Below are 19,313 nucleotides of genomic sequence, written 5' to 3'. Positions count from 1 at the left end.
TAGCTACATAATCAATATTCCCCCAGGATGTAACATGTTTGTGAAGTGCATTTGCACACCTTGACCATTGACTATGTGGACAACCAAGTTCTGTTCTATCTCCAGCGCTGTTTTTTTTTCCCACCACCCCCATCATATAGTAACTGGTTCCTACAGAGTTCTCAGAGTGAAAAACTTTGAAGAGGCACAATACTGTCATTCTAGTCATAGCATCATTTTCCAGCTGCAGGAGAAAAATAGAAGGCCAGATTCTCATTTGGGATCCAGCTCCTTTAAACTGTATGAATGGCACAAGTGAGCCAGAATCTGGCCGCAGATGCCAAGTTGAAAATTCTCCCTGCAGAGGGGAATTCCTAACATGTAAAAAGCCAGCTGCTATGCTGACCATTTCCCCAGTTCTCAGGGCACATCATGGGAGAAGAGGAAAATCGGTGATGGGGAGGGGTGGAACTCAACCCTGCTACAGTAATTCATAGCCACTCTACGGTTCCCTATGGACCACAACAAGTGGTCATAAGTTAGAGCAGCCATTAAATTGCTCTAACTGATGTCTGGTCCTGGGCCACGGAAGGTTGGGAATCAGGGAGCTATAACCGCCTCACCGACCATCCTGACCCCATGCCCCAAGTGTATCTTGGCACAGGTCAGAATTTAGCCCAAGGTACCAGTCCCATTTCCTCCATTTCTCACATATAGAATGCACAACCAAAAGCGAAAAAGCTGCATGCCTTTCCTCACAGCTGGGAAATAATGCCAGGACTGCAGTGACAGCACAAGGGGAAGGTTGTTTGTATGGAAGTATCACACACAGAGAAATTTTACTCTGCTTTCTGTCTTTGTATGTATACACTGGCCCTCCATGGAAACCCCTGAATGAGTATCCAAGGGAAGAATTTAGCCTTAATCTTTTGGTTTTAAATTAGAAAAATAAAGTGAATAGAGAAAATAAGACAAAATACATTTCATGTCGCCATTGATCTGTAGATTACAAATATAATATAATCTTCTTTCAACGGAAGAGATACTGAACAATATTTTGCTCACATTGAATAGAGCTTTGAAAACAAGATAAATGAAAAGGCTTATTATTCAGCTCCCCCTCCTCTGCCAAAAGACTCACTTGTGGAAAAAAAAAAAACGTGGAGAGAAAAATTCACCAGAATCACATCAATTTCATCCCCATAATGGCTATTAAAGGAAGAAAAACTTTACTGAAGAATGATCTGATGGGTTTTCCTGGGTTCAAAACTGTACACCAATCCTGTTTAGCACCAGCCATCAAAAACCTACACCTTGCAAATGGATGTGAAAAGAGAGAGAGAATTGGATCTTCAATTACAAACAGTGTTGGAATTATGATGTCAGGATTGAGTCTTGACAATTCTTAAGGGGCTGGTCAGACTAAGGAAAAGGGCAAGCCCCCTTAATTCTGACAGCTGAATCCCATAAGTGATAGAAAACCTTAACATGAACACTCTATGTATATGTGAGTATTTTTGGGGTGTGGATGATTCCTCTGTTCCATGGTGGTATTCTTTGGGTCAGGAAAGTAAGGAGCAGAATAAAGAAACCATAACTACTTGCCTGACAACAGCTAAGCAATATATGTTTTTAACCCTATGGCGAGCAATGAGAGGCTAATGGTTGACATTTGTCTTCTTTTGAATAGGATAATCTCTCTCTTTTAAAGCTTTGTTCCAAATCCCTCTTGGAATCTGCCCATCTGTTTTCATTGTATTTTATTATTTAAAAAATGTCTAATGTGGTGCTCATCCTCTTGTTAATATCAGCAAGCCTCAACAGCAGGGCCGGCGCTTCCATTTAGGCGACCTAGGCGGTCGCCTAAGACACCAGGATTTGGGAGGGTGGCAGACTGCTCTGGTGGACCTCCTGCAGGTGTGCCTGCGGACGGTCCGCTGGTCCCACGGCTCTGGTGGAGCATCCACAGGCATGCCTGCGGGAGGTCCACCGGAGCCGCGGGACTGGCGAGCCGGCCCTGCGCCTAAGGCGCCAAAAACCCTTGCGCCGCTCCTGCTTGACAGACAGCTGATGCTTTACATTTGGTCTCTATGACTGTAAAGAGTCAGTAAGTCAAAGTGGCAGCGCTAGTAAGTCAGTCAACCACAACTGCATCCATCATACTCTGATCTTGCCCTATCTTAAAAACACAACTTGACAGAAGCCCCAAATGGCTAATTATAGGCAGGATTCAGACCTGAGCAGAATCAGTCTGTCATTATCAGCAGAGTGGCGATATGAGACATCTTATTGGTTACTGTGTGGTCTGTCAGAAGATAACACAAAATGTCACATAGCAACTCCCTATCATTTCATGAGGACACCTTTAAGATCTATTCAGAGAGATAGAAGGCTAGCTCTTGTCAGTGCTGTAAAGCTAGCTGGATCCAGCACCCCATAGAACAGGGCAGTAGAAAGAATTTGTTCCAAAAGAGAAAAACAAGCTCCCTGGCAATTCAACACTGAGAATTCAACTTCTGAGGGAACAGTAGGTGAGGACTGAACAGGTTCAAAAGTCATTTTTTTCTAAGGGCATCCAGAGATCCTCAAAGTCTTGCCTATCACCTGTCCATTTGTGAAGAATTAATACAGAGATAACAGATATTATTTAATTGGTGACAAATGAGTAGGATGGGAGAGGAAGGAATGTAGGGCACGGTAGGAATGGAGGAAGGGGTTCGTTGGGTTTATTAATGTCCAAGTTAGTTTGTATCAGAGGGGTAGCCATGTTAGTCAGCTAGCCCAAGTTAGTTTGGTTTTTTTCCTCCCTTTTTCTTTTTTTTAAATAAATTGTACAGATGAACATGGGAGAAGTTCATGCTACTTGCTGGAAGCAGTAAGGGTAAATTTCCGTGGTCTATGGATTCCACAGACCTTTGAGTGTTTCACCTCATCCCCAATGGGCCATCACATGGGAACACAACAGTTCCGTGGCAAGACTCATTAGCCCTTAGAAACTGGTGGCATGTCCTCAGATATTTTGCATGAGAGCGAGAGACACGTTGATTCCATCAGCTTCTTCCTCATACAATGCCTGAGTGTCTCAGGTGCAGCCTTGTTATTTCCTAGGATTCTCTTCCCCTTCACGGACATCAAACTGCAGTCTCCAGATCCTCGTGGGAAACCATCTGGTAGTTCTGACGACTCTCCAGGTAGGAGGCCAGATCTGAGTCCCCAGCTTGCTGAGCCTTGTCTCTAGGTGTCTGACCCTACAATGAAGGGACACAGATAGAAAGCCTTACACATACATTTTTAGAAGACAAGATTAATTTATGTCTCACAGAAGGTAAAACTAGAAGTACAGAAAGAAAATTCAGAAGCAGAAATGTGAAGAGGCAGCTTGACTGGCGTCAAGTTAAGGTTCTCCATGAGAATTATTTAATTTTACTATATGCATGGCTCCTGGGACTAGTGAGCTCCTAGTGTCTTGCTGCCAGGCTTCCTCCTACTTAAAGTCTTTACCAGATTTAGAATAAACCCTTCAACTTTACAAGAGACTGTATGGTTTGCAGTCACTGACAAATAGTATATAGACACCAAAATAGATTTAGCAGAGTTCCCATCCAATGGCTGGACATACTGTGTGTGCATACCGCACAGTACTGTAGCTGAGGCATGAAAAAAACCCATACAAACCATAGGGAATAACTCTATCAAGTGTGTGGAGAGAAAGGCTCCCAATATCTGAGTCTGTAGAAGCCATGTTGCGCTGGCCTCAGTTAATAATCACTCTTTAGGGCATCTGACTACTACCAAGTTATTTTAAGATTGCTGTAACCTAAACCCAGGAATCTGGAACATCAAACTTTAAAAAATATTGAAAATACATTAATATACATAGGAACATCCCAGCCCCCCAGGAACATCAATATCCCTGGGTTGATAAAGACAATCAGTCAGTGTCCACTTGTCTGCATTTCAGCCTTTGCTGACAATAGTATTCAGTACTGTTGTCCAAAGGGAACAGATGAACCTTCTCTTCACAAGAGACTACTCTGCACCACAAAATATGGTAATAATGTTTTTAAAACTTCATTTATCCGTTTGAGAAGCAACAAACCTTGGATTCTGGAATCCTAAAGTTTAACTGCCTTTTTATCACACCTTTCAACCATTACCCATAGGTTGTCTGCTTTTACCAACTTCTTGCCAGAAGGGCAGCTTATGTAGCACCTTCCAAGGTGATTGTGGTCACCTGCATACAGGTCAGTTGGGTGATTAGAAACCCTGGTACTCAGTGTAATGTGGTAGTGGCCCCTCCCTGACCGTGCTCAAGTTTATTTATGTTCGTGAACTTCTTGTGGATGTTCAGTCAATCAGACTGATACAATGGCTGAATGTTCCTAGCCTCTAATTTTGCCCATGTTTTCCTCATGCTCAGACAGTCTCATTAGGTCTGTTCAATTTTGAGTTTACGCTAAGAGGGTGGGGGAGATTGTGGTTGGCCTTGCATAAGTGGACAAAATGGAAAGTAGGACACAGAAGGGGGTTAGCCATCCCCACAAAATAACTAGATCACAACCACAACACTGCATAGTCACCATTGAATCAAACTAGTATTCCTAATCAGTGACTCCTACATCTCTTTTTACAATGTCCAGCGATGATACTACTCTGCCCTGGAGATGCCTCACTGACACTCCATTTGAGAAAAGAGTTCAGTATCACTATGGCAAAGATGACCCAGGTTGGGGACTTAACTGAGGTCTCTTGTGTTTGTTTAAATCAAGACATTTTTCTAAATAAAATGACTTGTTTGAAAAGAAATGCTTTTGGAACATACAGAGGGCCTCAATAATGCAGACAGATGCTGACTGGTCTCACTCGTCTAAAGTGTTTTATAATTGGTTCATTTGGTTTGGTTACCTTGGAATCTGTATTTCTTAGAGACGCTCCCGCATCCACCAAGAGCTGGCAGATGCCACGATGGCGCTGGCAGGCCGCCTTGTGCAACGCTGTCTCACCCCTAAACCAAAGCAGAGGAAACTAGCCATAAGTTAAAATGAAAAATGCAGCATTTTTGTGAAGATCTCTTCTGTTATCCTTGGCATAGACGTACACTTTCTTCCTCAGCTTGCATACCCTCTGGATCAGTAGAGCAGCTTATAATGCACATATGGCATCCAGGTGGGTGGGGAAGGGAACAGGAACTGTTGCCTTCATATATTTCCTTCCTATTAGTACTCTTACAGAAACAGATCACCACATTCTTCTGGCTGCTGGAAAAGCAAGTTAGCTGCCTTTCTGTTAATTCACTGTAGGGTAAACAGTGGTGATTTCTTTCTATTATTTCCTACCCAAACTAAATATTATGACACTTTGGCTCCTGCAAGCAGGGACAGATACATGGAAGTCAAAACTCCTGCCTGCCAAAGTCAGCGCTTGCACCATATTGTTGCCTGAGCCCAGATCCCCACCTCTTCCCGACCTCCATTAGTGAGTTAGTGTTCTAGTAGAATCACTGGTGCATGGGAATGTTCCACGCACGCCTCTTCGTTCCCTCTTCCAGCGTACTCTGGAACTCTCCCTGCAGTGGAGGCTTCTGTGGAGATGGGGCAGAGTTGGTTCTCTGCAGGGCACTGGCATCCCTGTGACAAGGCTATGCTTACCCTATTATGGCCCTTTTGTGGCAGCTCAGTACAGATGGTGCAAAGGGGTTATAAATAAGGTGACTAGACAGCAAGTGTGAAAAATCAGGATGGGGGTGGGGGTAGGGGTAATAGGCACCTATATAAGACAAAGTCCAAGATATTGGGACTGTCCCTATAAAATCAGAACATCTGATCACCCTAATCATAGAGCAGCTGTGGCTTCACCCTATAAAGTCCAAAATGGTTTGGGTTCTGACTATTTGAGATAAAAATCTTCTCTGCTTGTGGGAGGGCATTGTCAGCAAGAAGTTCTTTCTTGCCTTTGGAATTTACTATCCCTCTTGGGCCCTCAGTGCCTAGATTCAGTGGGTGTCAGGACATTGCAAATCTCACCTGTTTTCCTCTAGGACTGTGGTTCTCAAACCTTTGCACTGGTGACCCCTTTCAGACAGCAAATCTGAGTGCACCCCCCCTTTACATTAAAAACACTTTTTTTTATAGTTAACACTATTATAAATGCTGAAGACGAACCGTGGCTTGGGGGTAGATGCTGACTGCTCGTGATCCCCCCACATAATAACCTCTTGAGGGGTCACGACCCCCAGTTTGAGAACTGCTGCTCTAGGAGAATTAGAGCAATTAGGAGATGAGGGGAGAGAATGGAGTTTGTTTTTTGAGCTTGGAAGGAGGGGCATGGTGCTCACTGGGGTTGGGAATCCTTTTTCAGAAGTCTGCCATTTTCACACATTTTTGTTTTAACTTTTGTACCACACCAAGAGATTTCCAATGAGCACAAATGGAAGGAAAGTGAAACAAATCAATCATTGAAGGAAGTGGGTCTCAAGTGGGCTGCACTTACGTTTCACTGTCTGTCATATCCAATAATTCTGATGGACCTGTGAAAGAAAGTCACGTATGTCATATGCAGTGTTGCTGTAACCATGTGGGTCCCAGGATATTAGAGAAACAAGGTGGGTGAGGTAATATCTTTTATTGGAGCAACTTCTGTTGGTGAGAGAGACAAGCTTTCAAGCTCACACAGACCTGTGAGGATAAGCTCAAAAGCTTGTCTCTCTCACATATGTCACATGGTATGCTTTATGTTCTATGATTGGCTGATTATTGTTCTAACCAGTAAAACTGTGCCCAATATTGTGGGTTTGGTTAGAGGTGGGTATGGTGAACCTTACTTTGAAGTTTCGTTGCCTGGGGGTTCATATCCCCCAAATTCAACTTTGACTTTCAGGTTGAATGATCCTGCAAAGTTTATATCAAATCTCATCTGAAACCACCAAATTTTACACTATTCATTACAAAAGCACAAAATAGAACCCCTCTTCTTTTCCTCTTTTGCTGTTTTCCTGTGGGTGTGTTGGAAGAGAGGAGAACAGGACTCAATGGCCTGCACCCCCTCCCCAAAAACAAACATTTTCAATATCATTGAGGGAAGCCAACTGACTGTCTCCTGGAATTGTAGGTGGCCCACTATCTTCCTCCTCCAGCTTCAGACTGTGGGAGGTTGGAAAAGCAATCCCATTTCCCATACCCTTACACTGTATAAATCTTTAAGGAACCCTGCAGCCTCACTGTTTGCCTCAAGTTACCAGCAATGTGCTCAAATGGTTCCACTGGCTGCTGCAATGGCCTTGAACCTCATATGGTGATTTATAGCATCTGAGATTTCACCAGCTACTAGGGAACCCGCTCCCATAATTAGCTGCTTTGGGGGCCCACTCCCGACACAGCAGGGACTGTGGGTGCTATAGACATAGCACATTCAGTTCCTACTTGGAAAGGCTGCACTGTAGTCCAACAGTAATACTTCAGACATACACAACACTTTTACATAAAGTGCTACACAGCATTAATCTTAATAAGGAGCAACAATGATGGGTTCCACATTCAACCCTCCTTGACTAGAAAGGTAGTCAGATATGATGAAGGGCCTAGGAGCATGGAGGAAGGAGGAAAATACGCAACTCCTTGAGGCTCTGAAGCCCTTGCATGCCAATAAGCGGGAACATGAAATTTGAATGTCTCATTCCATTAGAATCAGACAACTAAGAAAAAAGAATCTAGGGTCCGTCAAAAGATTGTTCTTTTCAGGCAATGATGCTCTTTCAGCTTACCAACGTTGCCATTTGCCAGCCACTGGGCTTAGACAATACACTGTAGCCTGCTGGGAAACACAACTGGAGCTTTGGCACTCCCAGATACATACACACTTCTTTTGTGCATGGAAACAACTTTGATTGAGTGAGGAGTGGCGTGGGGAGAGAGGAAGACAGTTTGACTGGGGTGGAAAGTGCCTTGGTAGATAGAGTAAGGGTAAAAAGAGAAACGGCTAGGGCATCAGGGGAGAAAGGGAAGGGGTATGAGGTAATTGGTCTGGGGTGGCAAAGGAGCTGGCTTAAAGTGATGAGGGATTAGGCCTGCTAAGCAGGGAGACCAAGGAGGAGAGGAAATTGGACTGGGATGAAAAGGGATGAAATTAGGATGAAGGAGGATGGGGCTGATGGCAAGGAGCTCAAAAAGCATTCTAAAAATATACAAATAAGAAAGCCAGCACATGTTCTGCCGCCTTAGGGAAGGGGGTTTATATGATATTACACTGAACTAAGCTATTTATCAGCATCCCAACTATCACAGTCAGCTTGAGGGACAGAGACTGGTAGTATACAATTCACAGAACAACATGGCACCCAATTGTTGTTTTGTTCTCTTATGTTTACAGCTGAAACTGGAGGCGCTGAGTCATGCATAATATTAAGCTGGGCCCTTATTTATGTTCAGCAGTGCTTCTCTTAAACCATTTCACGCCCTCCTTCTAACTCCCCAACCCCTCTTTTTGGACCTTGTTTCTACATCAGTCTCCCTGGCGCTGCTAGCCGACCATTCCAAATCCCCCTCTGGTGCAGGACAAAAGCTGCACAGATGTGGGAAAGGCTGGCACTGGGAAAGCTAACAGCACTGTCATCCTGGCCCAGTGGGGAGCTGCCTGTTTTACTGGGGACAAGAGACAAAGAAAGAAAAGGGGACTGAGGCACAGAGAGAGAGAGGACAAAATAACCCAGTAGAAGTCCGGAAGGGAAATGCATGAGTGAGAGTTCTATCAAGGAAAACAGCGGGGGAGGGAATAAAAACAAAAGATAGAAATGTGTTGGGAGGTGGAGGAATAAAAAAAGGCCCAGGAAAATAAAATAGGGGAAGGGGGAGGGGAGTTCACTTGAAAGGAGCTGGAAAGCAAGAACCACTGGGGAGAAAACCAGCTGAGATCACTCTCCATCCTTAATGTCTGATAGTAATCTCACACAGAAAGACTAACTTTTTTCCTCTCTCCCTCTCTCCCCTCCTCCCCTGTTTGCTCCACCAAACCCGCTCTCTGATTTCTCAGGAGGCATAGCAGTCTGGGTTTTGGGGAGGGACAAGGAGTGAGATGTTCAAAAGCAAACAGCTGCCCTTTAGCTGAGCTCTCTGCAATAGAAAAGAAACTAAATGACCACATTTCCAAGGCCATTTCCAAGGCATTTCCAAAATCTATGGCACCATGCAGGCTGAAAGTCCTCAATACGTGCAGCAAACCCTACCCCTTCGAACTGAGGCTGTTAAAGCTACTCCTTTCCTCTTCAAATTCAATCCTAGGGAGAGGTTAACATTAACTGTCTTTTACAGTTGATGTCTTTTTAACTTGACTCAGGGTCACCCCCATGACTTAAGGGTAGGGCTCTACTTTGAAAAGTGACATTGTGGGTTTCCATATTTATTGTGTCTCAATAATTTCCATATAAAATTTGCTTACAAGTAAAAAGATGGATTTTCTATCTGTCAGCCTCAAACTGTGATAGCAAAGCCACATAGTGGTCTAGCTGGCTTAGGTACCTGATTTTGCAACAAAGATTTTGCAGGTCAAATGCTGCACTCAGTTATACCACTGCAACCTCACTTCCTTCCAGTTATGTGCTTAGCACAGTTATGCAATCCCTGTGCCTTCAACGGGATTACATACATGTCATTTAGAGGAGAATTTGGCCCTATATTTGGAATTTACCTAATAAGTCTGTTCATGATGTGAGCCGAAATAGAATCCAGCTCATACACCCAGAATTGTGTTGGCTCTTCAGTGCTAACAGTGGTAAAACTGTATCCTTCTCACCAAAGTAAACTGATACGACTCTGAAAAAGGACTAAAAATGGCACTTTCCTACTCAATAGATCTGCTCCCTCTGTGTATTCAGAGTATAACTCCACTGGAGGGTAGCAAGGCTGTTGAAGTTTGAGGAATGTTCAGGACTGGGCCTACTGCTGAGCATACTGACTGACATTCCACTAGCTCTGCCTCATCTCAACAAAAGTTAACACAATACCTATCAGTGTCAACTTACTAATCTACCAAAAGACACTGCATGAGTGGCTAGACCCGCTCGCTCCTCCTGAACACATAGGGGAGAAGATAGAAAATATCCTACTCCGCTCCATGGAAAGGGGACGAGAATCACCAGCACATATTCTCCTCCCATTAGTTAAGGGTAAATATTTCAGAACTGCCACATAAAGAATCAAGGTCAGGTTTGATTCCAAATATAGATGAAGATTTAGGAGATTATTTTTCCCCACCAGAACTGGTTAAGCCTTTCCCAGTTAAATTCAACTAGATTATTTAAGAGATTAGCTTTTCTAACAGATTTATTTCTGTAGTGTAACAGAGCAACTGTGCTGACTGGGCATTTCTTGGCACACTCAGTTTCTAAAGGGTGTGTCTCCACCCATATGGGAAGGACCCCTGACTCTGGGAATTCTGGGAGGAAGTTGAGGGTTTTGTATCTGTTTTTCCTGCCTCTGGGAAAGAGGAAAACTTCTTTGTTACAGCCATGCTAGGAGCCAGCAAAGTGTTGCTTCTGTACTCTTGTAGAAGAGTCTATTCACTACACGTGCATCCTCTCCTGGCTAGGCAGGGTGTAGCAGCTCTCCTCCTCCATTGGTGCCCCCCCACCGACAGTGACCTGGCCCTGTGGTGGTCTACCTCTTCCTGTGAGTTGGCCATCCAGCCAGGTCACTTTTAGTCCCTGGCCTTCTGGGGAAACATGAGTCCAACAGCCCAATGGCCTGGCAGCATCACACCAGAGGTTCTGCCCAACTTCAGGCTTTTTGGGCTTGTCAGCCATAGGCTCTGGGGTGTTCATGCCCCTGTCCTAGGTAGGCTGACAGAGGAACACAGGCCTACCCTCTACTCTGGGTTCCAGGCCAGAGACCCTGTATGAAGCAGATGAGGTCTGTTTGTTGAGATCCACTGCTGTCTCTGGATTGCTTCCTACTATGGCCTGTACCTAGGCCTTCCTCACAGTCTCGTACCCTGCTGACTCTTCTGTTGGTCCCAAAACAAATGAGAGCCAAACCACTTATGAGAAACAAAAGAAACAGAGGTCCTGCACCAGACCCACCTTTCCCCAGGGGGCTATGACCCATAGGAGTCTCTGGTTAGGCTCTAGCCCCAGTTGGCTCTTCCTTCCAGGCAGCTTCAAGGCAGTCTCTGGCAGTAGCTAGGGCTTTCTTCACACGGTTAGTTCAAGTTATCTACTCCCTCTCTCAGCCAGCCACCAATGAACTGGCCTTTTCCTCTTTTATCTCCTTCCTCCAGGCTTGACACCTTGCATAGGGGTAACAGGATGGGGCTGATTGGGCCCACAGGCTTTCATTAATCCCATCTTGCTCAGCATGGTGTCTGCATACCCCATCACACTCATCTTCCAGCAATAAACAGATGTGATTCTGATGCCTACTGAGTTTGTACCTGCATTGTCATTCCAGCGACTATGCCAGATTGTTCTAGGGCACTAATAAGTACACTGCAGCATTGCGTAACGGTATCTTTATATGACTAGCCTATGATTTTTCTAATTTGAGACTTTTTTTCTTAACATCTGAAATGTTTCAGATCCAGAACATGGAACAGCCTCTCCTCATGACGACACTGGTGTGTTTGAAGATGGCATATGCCCATCATCACAAAGGGCCTCCTCACATTAATGCTTCCTTTTTCCTCCTCCTCTATCTCTGAGCACATGGGATTGGATTTGCCTTTTCTTTATTATATTATATTCACCTCCCTAGTTCAATGTGAGGAATCTAAAAGTTCTGTCTAATCCTTTTTAGCATTCTGAACATTTTCCCTATATGATTTAGTGCTGGATTTTCAGCAGCGTGCCCTGGACGGTATTTTGCAGTGTGACTCCCGCTAACATTAGCCATATCCAAGAGTGCATAGGCAGCAAACACACTACAGGGGCACATGACTGGGCAGGGATTGAGGCAGTAGCAGGGATGAAAACCATTCCTGTATCTTCTCACATTAGCTAAAATGATTTATGGGGGAAGCATAAGATATTAGGAAGTGTCAGAAAACATCTAAATCACTGATTAATATACTTTATGCTCTGAAAACTGATAAGGTGGTAGGGGTCACAATCTACATTTTAAAGTACTATAGAGAAGCAGAAACATTACACAGATGAACCTTCAGCAAGTTGGCTCAGAGAGATTATCAAAGAATGAGAAGTGTCCTGTGTATAAATGACTTTTATTAATTTCTTGGATGCAAGTGGAGAGAGTGAGTGGACCTCCATTAGTGCATTGCCAATCCCCAGTCAGATTCCCCAGAGACTTACACAAACAAGGCAGCTGAGCCACCCAGAGGAAGAGGATCTAGAAAGGTTTCAGAGGGTTCCTGCCACACTGGTGAAAACGGCTGGTGTTTGCTCAATGCTATGGTTTGTCTTCATTTAATCTTGCCATAGCCTCCTCACACTTTCTTTGTTAGCTGAGGAGACTCCTTCTCATGGATTTCCTGTTCATGTCCCTGCTAGCTTCAACTACTACTTCATCTTGAGTCTTCACAGAAGTCTAACTGTGCTGGAATGCAATTGAGATGCACACATGCAAGATGTGCCTGAGGGAAATATTGGGGAGGGATGGGGGAGATGAGTACATAGGCCAGGTGTGTTCTGAGACTCAGTCTGGAGAGAGGGTTCAATGAAGGAAACTACAGAATTCAGGGAAGTCCTATGGCCTGTGTTATGCAGGAGATCAAACCAGATGATTGCAACAGTCCCTTCTGGTTTTATAATCTAGGAAAATGTTGCATCTCCTTCAAAGTTGTCCTGTTATACTCTCCACTCTTTCCCCCTTATCTAGGGCCAGCTTCAACACTTCCAAATCCATAGCAACATGCTGCAGGAGGATAGATTGGTAAGGGGTTCTGAGTAAACTTTTATTCTACTACAATGACACTTCATGGAATGTGATTCCGTGTGGGTTTGCACACAGTTACTCACCATGTTCTAAGATGTATTTCACAATTTCAAGGTGCCCAGTCTTGGCAGCATGGTGAAGCAAGGAACAGCAGTCAGGTCCCTGGATTAACAAATTAGCTCCTCTCTTACAGCATTCTATGAACTGGAATGTAAATGCACAGGAAAAGGACAAGAAAACTGTAGAACAAGGTGCACAGGTAAATAAACATGCAAGTAAATTAACTGCAGGGCTGGCTCTAGGTATTTTGCCGCCCCAAGCACAGCAGGCAGGCTGCCTTCGGTGGCTTGCTTGCGGGAGGTCCCTGGTCCTGCGGAGTCAGCGGCACGCCTGCGGGAGGTCCCCGGTCCTGCAGATTCAGCAGCACGGCTGCGGAAGGTCTCCGGTCCCACAGATTCAGCAGCACGCCTGTGGGAGGTCTGCCGAAGCCGCGGGACCAGCAGACCCTCCGCAGGCATGCCGCCAAAGGCAACCTGCCTGCCACCCCGTGCGGCGACCGGCAGAGCATCCCCTGTGGCTTGCCGCCCTAGGCATGCGCTTGGTGTGCTGGTGCCTGGAGCCGCCCCTAATTAACTGTCAGATTTGCTAGCAGATGGCTAAAAAGGAGCAGTGGTAACCACTAGCCAAACTTTTAGGCTCTTACAATGCACAGCAAAGGCTTTTGACCTAAAGCTAGCAAGACTTACAACACAGTGAGTTAACAATGTCAAATCACATTTCCTTAGCAGTGGATCATTGGTGATATACTGTAGATGACTTATTGCTTGCAAGTAGGGCTGATAAAAAAAATCATTGAAATTATTTGAGGTTTTTGTTTGTACATTTTAATGAAAAATTGGGTTTTCAGCTAAACAGTTCACAAAAAGTGTTTGCTTTCTGTGGAACATTTCAACTTTCTGATCAAAAAACCAAACACACGTAAACCAACAAAACTGAGCCAAACCCCAAAAAATGTATTTGGAAATACACAGTGTCTTATGGGAGCTGTAGTTTGGGTGTTTTATGCCCCAAGTCCATCTGCAGAGATTCAGATACAGAGTTTACATGCATGTGGGTGTCTTGGTTATGCCCTGTGCAAATGTGTGGTGGGGTGGATCGCTGTGTGTTTGTATGAATACATGTTATTACAGTGGTGGTGCTACAGCCTAAGTCTGTATATGAATTTGTGAATGGCCCATGTGTTCATGATTGGGTACACACTGTATATTGCTTGGAAATAGTAAATTGCTCTTTATATTTTCATGTATATTCCCAAGTATATTTTTAGCTAATAGGGGCTCTAAGTATCAAAGGATCATTCCTAAATACACTTGTATGTATTTGCAGCTGATATCATGGGAAGTATCTTTTAAGAATTAGGTTTGGGGTCTTTTCCCAAAATCTTCCTGCCTTGCCTTTCCTACTGCTGCCCCGAGAAGATCTGAACCTCTGTAAGGAAACCAACATGTCAGAGATCTGTTGTACCTCCTACTTCCTTATCCATATATTGGATATACATGCTGTACCTCCTACTTCCTTATCCATATATTCCTCCCCTCTCACACACTTTTCTACTTGGATCTCATTGTAGGGGAAGACCCGCATTGGGAAGGCAGGAAAGAGCAGGTGATTGCTTCTTAAAGTTGCTGACGGCTCTGGGCATTTGTAAAACACGCTACAAAAAACAGTGTTCAGATTGCATTATGACAATGGGATATTATTATGTCATGACACAAAGTCTTGATGCACCTGCAGAAGATTCAAGGGAGAGTTGCATCTTATAAATTACAGTAGCCTTAAGGGATGGGGAAACTGTGCTGTGAAATCCAGAATAGAATGTGATATGAGAGAAAAAGCAATATTGTACAAATAAATGGTGGTTACAGTGAATCATTGCTACTGCTGTTGCTAGTGGGAAAGTGGGGGCAGAGGTGTGTTTCTATAGGCAAAGATCATGAGTAACAGAATTGCCACTTTTTCAGATAGCTTCAAGGCTTTTTCCAGTTAATGTTGCAATTGTTAGTCACAATACTCACCCAAATTCAGGGGCATGTTTGCAAATCCCAACCATTTAGGGTACATCTACACAGCAAAACAAAACAAGCAAAACAAAAAAAAACAAAAAACAAACAAACAAAAACAGTGGTAGCAAGTTTCAGAGCCTGGGTCAACTGACTTAGGCTTGTGCTACAGGGCTAAAAAATAGAACCCAGGCTGTGAGACCTACCCCCATTGTTAGATTTCAGAGCCTGGGCTCCAGACTGAGCAGGAACATCTACAATGCTATTTTTAGCCCCAAAAGCCTGAGTGAGTTGACTCTGGCTTTGAGACTCATTACCATGGGGTTTTTATTCACTGCGTAAATGTACCCTTAGCTGCTGAAAAACAGGGACTGCAATTGTCAGAAGAAAGCGTCACACTTATAGGAATTAAACACTTTCCCTCTGCCCCCTTTCCTTCTTCCTGAGAGAGTTCCCAATAGCTGACACTTAGGGCTGGGCCAAGGTTTCTTGGGTTTCAAGCCCTTCTGATTGTCCGAAGAACTTGGTTCATAGTTAATACTGACATTACAGTGCAGTGCAAAGGGAGCAGAGACTGATGAACTATCAGAAGTGTCCTCTATCAGATCATAAAATGCTAAACTGAAGTCCCCTCTTCCTACCTTTGTAGTTGTCCAGGTGGAAGTTGCAAATATCCTTACACTCTTTAAAAAGAATGGGGGCAAATCTGGTGTTCTGACCAATATTCCCCTTTCAGTAAAACTGGCTTTATTGTACAAGGTTGGGTTGGTGATACTGTATTGCTCAGCACTGCATTTGCCTACGTAATCATTTCATTGTGTAATCAACCCATTGCTCCATGAAGTACTTTGGGATTCCCAGAGTATGAAAGGTGCAGTATAACACCAGATTCTATTCACTTGAATTTTAATCATATCTCACTTGGCTATTGTTCCTCTAATATTCAATGTACCCTGCAAGTGGCATTTGGCTATCAATCTTTACAGTAGTATGTTTATGTTTTGAGAGAGGAGTAGACTATAACTCAGGGGTCAGCAACCTTTCAGAAGTGGTGTGCCAAGTCTTCATTTATTCACTCGAATTTAAGCTTTCGCGTGCCAGTAATACATTTGAACATTTTTAGAAGGTCTCTTTCTATAAGTCTATAATATATAACTAAACTATTGTTGTTGTATGTAAAATAAATAAGGTTTTTAAAATATTTAAGACGCTTCATTTAAAATTAAATTCAAATGCAGAGTCCCCCAGACTGGTGGCCAGGACCCGGGCAGTGTGAGTACCATTGAAAATCAGCTTGCGTGCTGCCTTTGGCACGCATGCCATAGGTTGCCTACCCCTGCTATAATTCATAGTCCATCACAGCTGCAAATAGCTGAGAAGAGGGAGAAACTCAGCTTGCTGTACTTACCTTTAGAAGATCACCATTTATTACTGCTTGTAAAAGTGCTGCAAAAGACAAAAGACAAGACTAACATCAGGGATAAGGACACTAGTACAATTAATATTTACATAGTTCCACAGATGAGTACAGTGCTTGACAGTATTAAAAATACATAGGAGGCAAGGTCCCCTGGCCCCAACAAGCTTGCATTCTAGTGACACAATCTTAAATCACCAGAACCATGCTCTGGGTATGGCTACACTGGAGCTGGAAGTGCAAGTTCCAGGTCAAGCAAATGCACCTGTGCTAGCTCTGATCAAGCTAGTGTGCTAAAAATAGAAACGTAGCTGCAGCAGCATGAGCAGTGGGATAGGCTAGCCACCCCAAGGACAATCCTGTCCGAGACCCTAAGTGCATATTCAGGGAAGCTAGTCCCTCCTGCAATGCATGCCACACAGTGGCTACACTTCTATTTTTACTGCATTAGCTTTATCAGAGCTAGTATGGGTGTCTCCGTGGGCTGGGAATCACCCCTTCCAGTTCCAGTGTACTCATACCCTCTGGCAAGCATTACAGAATCGGGGAGGGAGTATAAACTATATTGTGTCAAACACTACCAAAAGTTTAGGCCAATGTTTTCAAAAGTAGCTATTCAATTTGTGTGCCTCAGTTTTTGAATTCTCAACTTACAACATGTTAGGTAATTTGCAATGTGCTTGCAGAATTGGTTTAACTCTGTTCCAACTGAGGTCAACAGTGAAACTCCCATTCACTTAAATGGGAGCACAGATAGGCCAACACTGAATGCAAAGAAGGTCCTTCCTGGGATCCTCTCAAGATTTATACTGATGAACAATCAGTCCCAGTAGTGGATAGCAGAAGACTCAGAAATAAACAAACGGGAAAGCAGAGCATTATTAATTATTTAGTAGTCCCTACACACCCCAACTGAGATTCAGGCTTCCATTCTAGTAGGCATAGCACAAACACATCATAAGAGACAGCCCCTGCAGCACTTGCAACAAACAGACAATGGGTGGGAGGGAAAAGAGAGACAAGATACTCTGGGTCATGCAGCATGTCAGTGGAAGCACTGAGACTAGAACCCAGATCTCCCAGTCCAATGCCTCACCCTACCCAGTAGGCCACATTGATTTATAGATCAGGAGAAGCATACAGGGAGTCAGACTAGATGATCACAGTGAAACTAGTGTCTCATTTGGGGTGTCTAGGCACTTCTGTAATACAAACAATTAGTTGGGAGCCAGTGGATAGGATGCTAGACTGGGGATCAAGGTTCCATTCTTGGTTCTGCTCCTGATGGAAAGTGCAAGTCACTTTCTCTTCCCACTGTTTTTAACAGTGGAACAATTTGCCAAGGGCTGTGGCGGATTTTCCACCACTGGCAATTTTTAGATCAAGAGTGGATGTTCTTTAAAGACATGCTCTGGTTCAAAAGGAATTATTTGGGGGAAGTTCTATGGCCTCTGGTATACAGGAGATCAGACTAGATAATCACAATGGTCCCTTTTGGGCTTGGAATCTGTGAATCCTCATATACTGCCTCCCCCATTCCTAATCAGATTACAAGAAAAGAGGGTGGGAAGAGACCAAAGTTCCAGGTATTTTGGTCATAGCTGAACTATATAACTCACAGGAGAGTTTCTACACTCTCTGGGCAGTAAGTAATCACAAATAAGTGAGGGTGATACAAGTTTTCTACCACAAAGCTATTTTCTCCTCTCTTTCCCTCCTCTTAGCATTACATATACAGCAAAAATCAATAGTGAACTAATCTTTCTGGAAAAAATTGTATTAAGACCCATGGGACAGAATAGCATGTTAGTGCCTAATCCCATCTTTGTTTTAGAACAGCACTTAAGTATGTGCTTAACTTTAGGCAGAAGTGTAAAGTTAAGGATGTGCTTAAGTGCTGTCTGGATAAGGATGCTTTCCTGAATCAGGGCCTAAAGGCAGAATAAGAAAAACAATATCATAGTATTTTATCTGGCAAACACAGCACTGGAACCTCCATGGTGACTATTCCACAAGGAGCTCATTACTTCTCCAGGAATAACATCACAAATTACTTAAACACTGAAGGGAGACAAGGGAGAAACCAACAAATGTTTCTTTCTTTTAAAGCACAAGGAAAGCTGCACGGTATGCAAGAGGTCATAGAATCATAGAATCATAGACTATTAGGGTTGGAAGGGACCTCAGGAGGTCATCTAGTCCAACCCCCTGCTCCAAGCAGGACCAATCCCCAGGTGGATTTATATTGCCTAAGCAATGTCATTTTTGTGCAGGAGATTTAGGGGCCTTTTCTCACTTCATCCCCTGGCTGTGTAGCAGTGGGGAAAAGCAAAACTTCACCCAGCAGAGCTCTGAATTTGGAAAGTAGTGCTACAATCACAGTTCATATTTATCCTGCAGCACTTAAGGCAGTTTCTGAGTGAGCAGTGGTTAACAAACTAAGTATTATAAATCACCTGGCAGCTGCACAAAGTTCTTAAGTAAAGAAGGAGACAGAAAGCAAAGGATAAGAGCCAGAATTGGGAAAATACAATGTTGTGCCTCTGACTTGGTTTTCACATCACTGGATTTAAATCTAGTGTTTCTTCTCTGTCTTCAATGGATTTATACCAGTGCAATACAGCAGAATTTGGCCCCTTGTGTTTATTTGTTGCTCATTTTGTATACAAGTCTTGTCTTTTGTCTCCTTGGAAAATCTGACCCCTTCAGAATGGCTGTCTTGTGGGTTACTTGTATTTTCTATAAGACATTCATATAAATACTGTGTCCTCCCCACAAAATGAGGAGTCAAGAAATGGAGATTACTTACTTTAACTGGAAGTCCTTTGAGATGTGTGGTCCACACGTGGGTATGCATGTGTCTGAATCTGAAGATTTTAACAAGCAGCGTCCGTTGGCCAACACTTGTACAGAAGAAGTCCTTGTGCTTCCCAGGGTATAAGAGGCAGTGTGGCTGAATATCCCCTCAATTCCTCTTCTCAC

At 43.7% G+C, this 19,313-nt stretch overlaps 1 protein-coding gene across 2 annotated transcripts in view; it reads right to left on the bottom strand.

Moving 5' to 3' along the window:
- Nucleotides 1-1,856: 1,856 nt before the first annotated feature.
- DGKI (diacylglycerol kinase iota) overlaps nt 1,857-19,313 on the bottom strand; it is a 308,370-nt gene continuing 290,913 nt past the window's right edge. For both annotated transcript variants that reach the window (XM_050918163.1, XM_050918170.1), the window contains 5 exons: nt 16,323-16,360; nt 12,938-13,058; nt 6,469-6,505; nt 4,885-4,984; nt 1,857-3,227 (listed from right to left, as the gene is read on the bottom strand). In XM_050918163.1, coding sequence (XP_050774120.1) covers nt 3,111-3,227; nt 4,885-4,984; nt 6,469-6,505; nt 12,938-13,058; nt 16,323-16,360 — 413 coding nt within the window. In that variant the 3' untranslated portion in view covers nt 1,857-3,110. The remainder of the gene's footprint in view (nt 3,228-4,884; nt 4,985-6,468; nt 6,506-12,937; nt 13,059-16,322; nt 16,361-19,313) is intronic.

The sequence above is a fragment of the Gopherus flavomarginatus genome, chromosome 1 (assembly GCF_025201925.1).
Source record: "Gopherus flavomarginatus isolate rGopFla2 chromosome 1, rGopFla2.mat.asm, whole genome shotgun sequence".
In the NCBI taxonomy this organism is placed as follows: Eukaryota; Metazoa; Chordata; order Testudines; family Testudinidae; genus Gopherus; species Gopherus flavomarginatus.
This window is presented reverse-complemented; position numbering and strand designations above follow the sequence as displayed.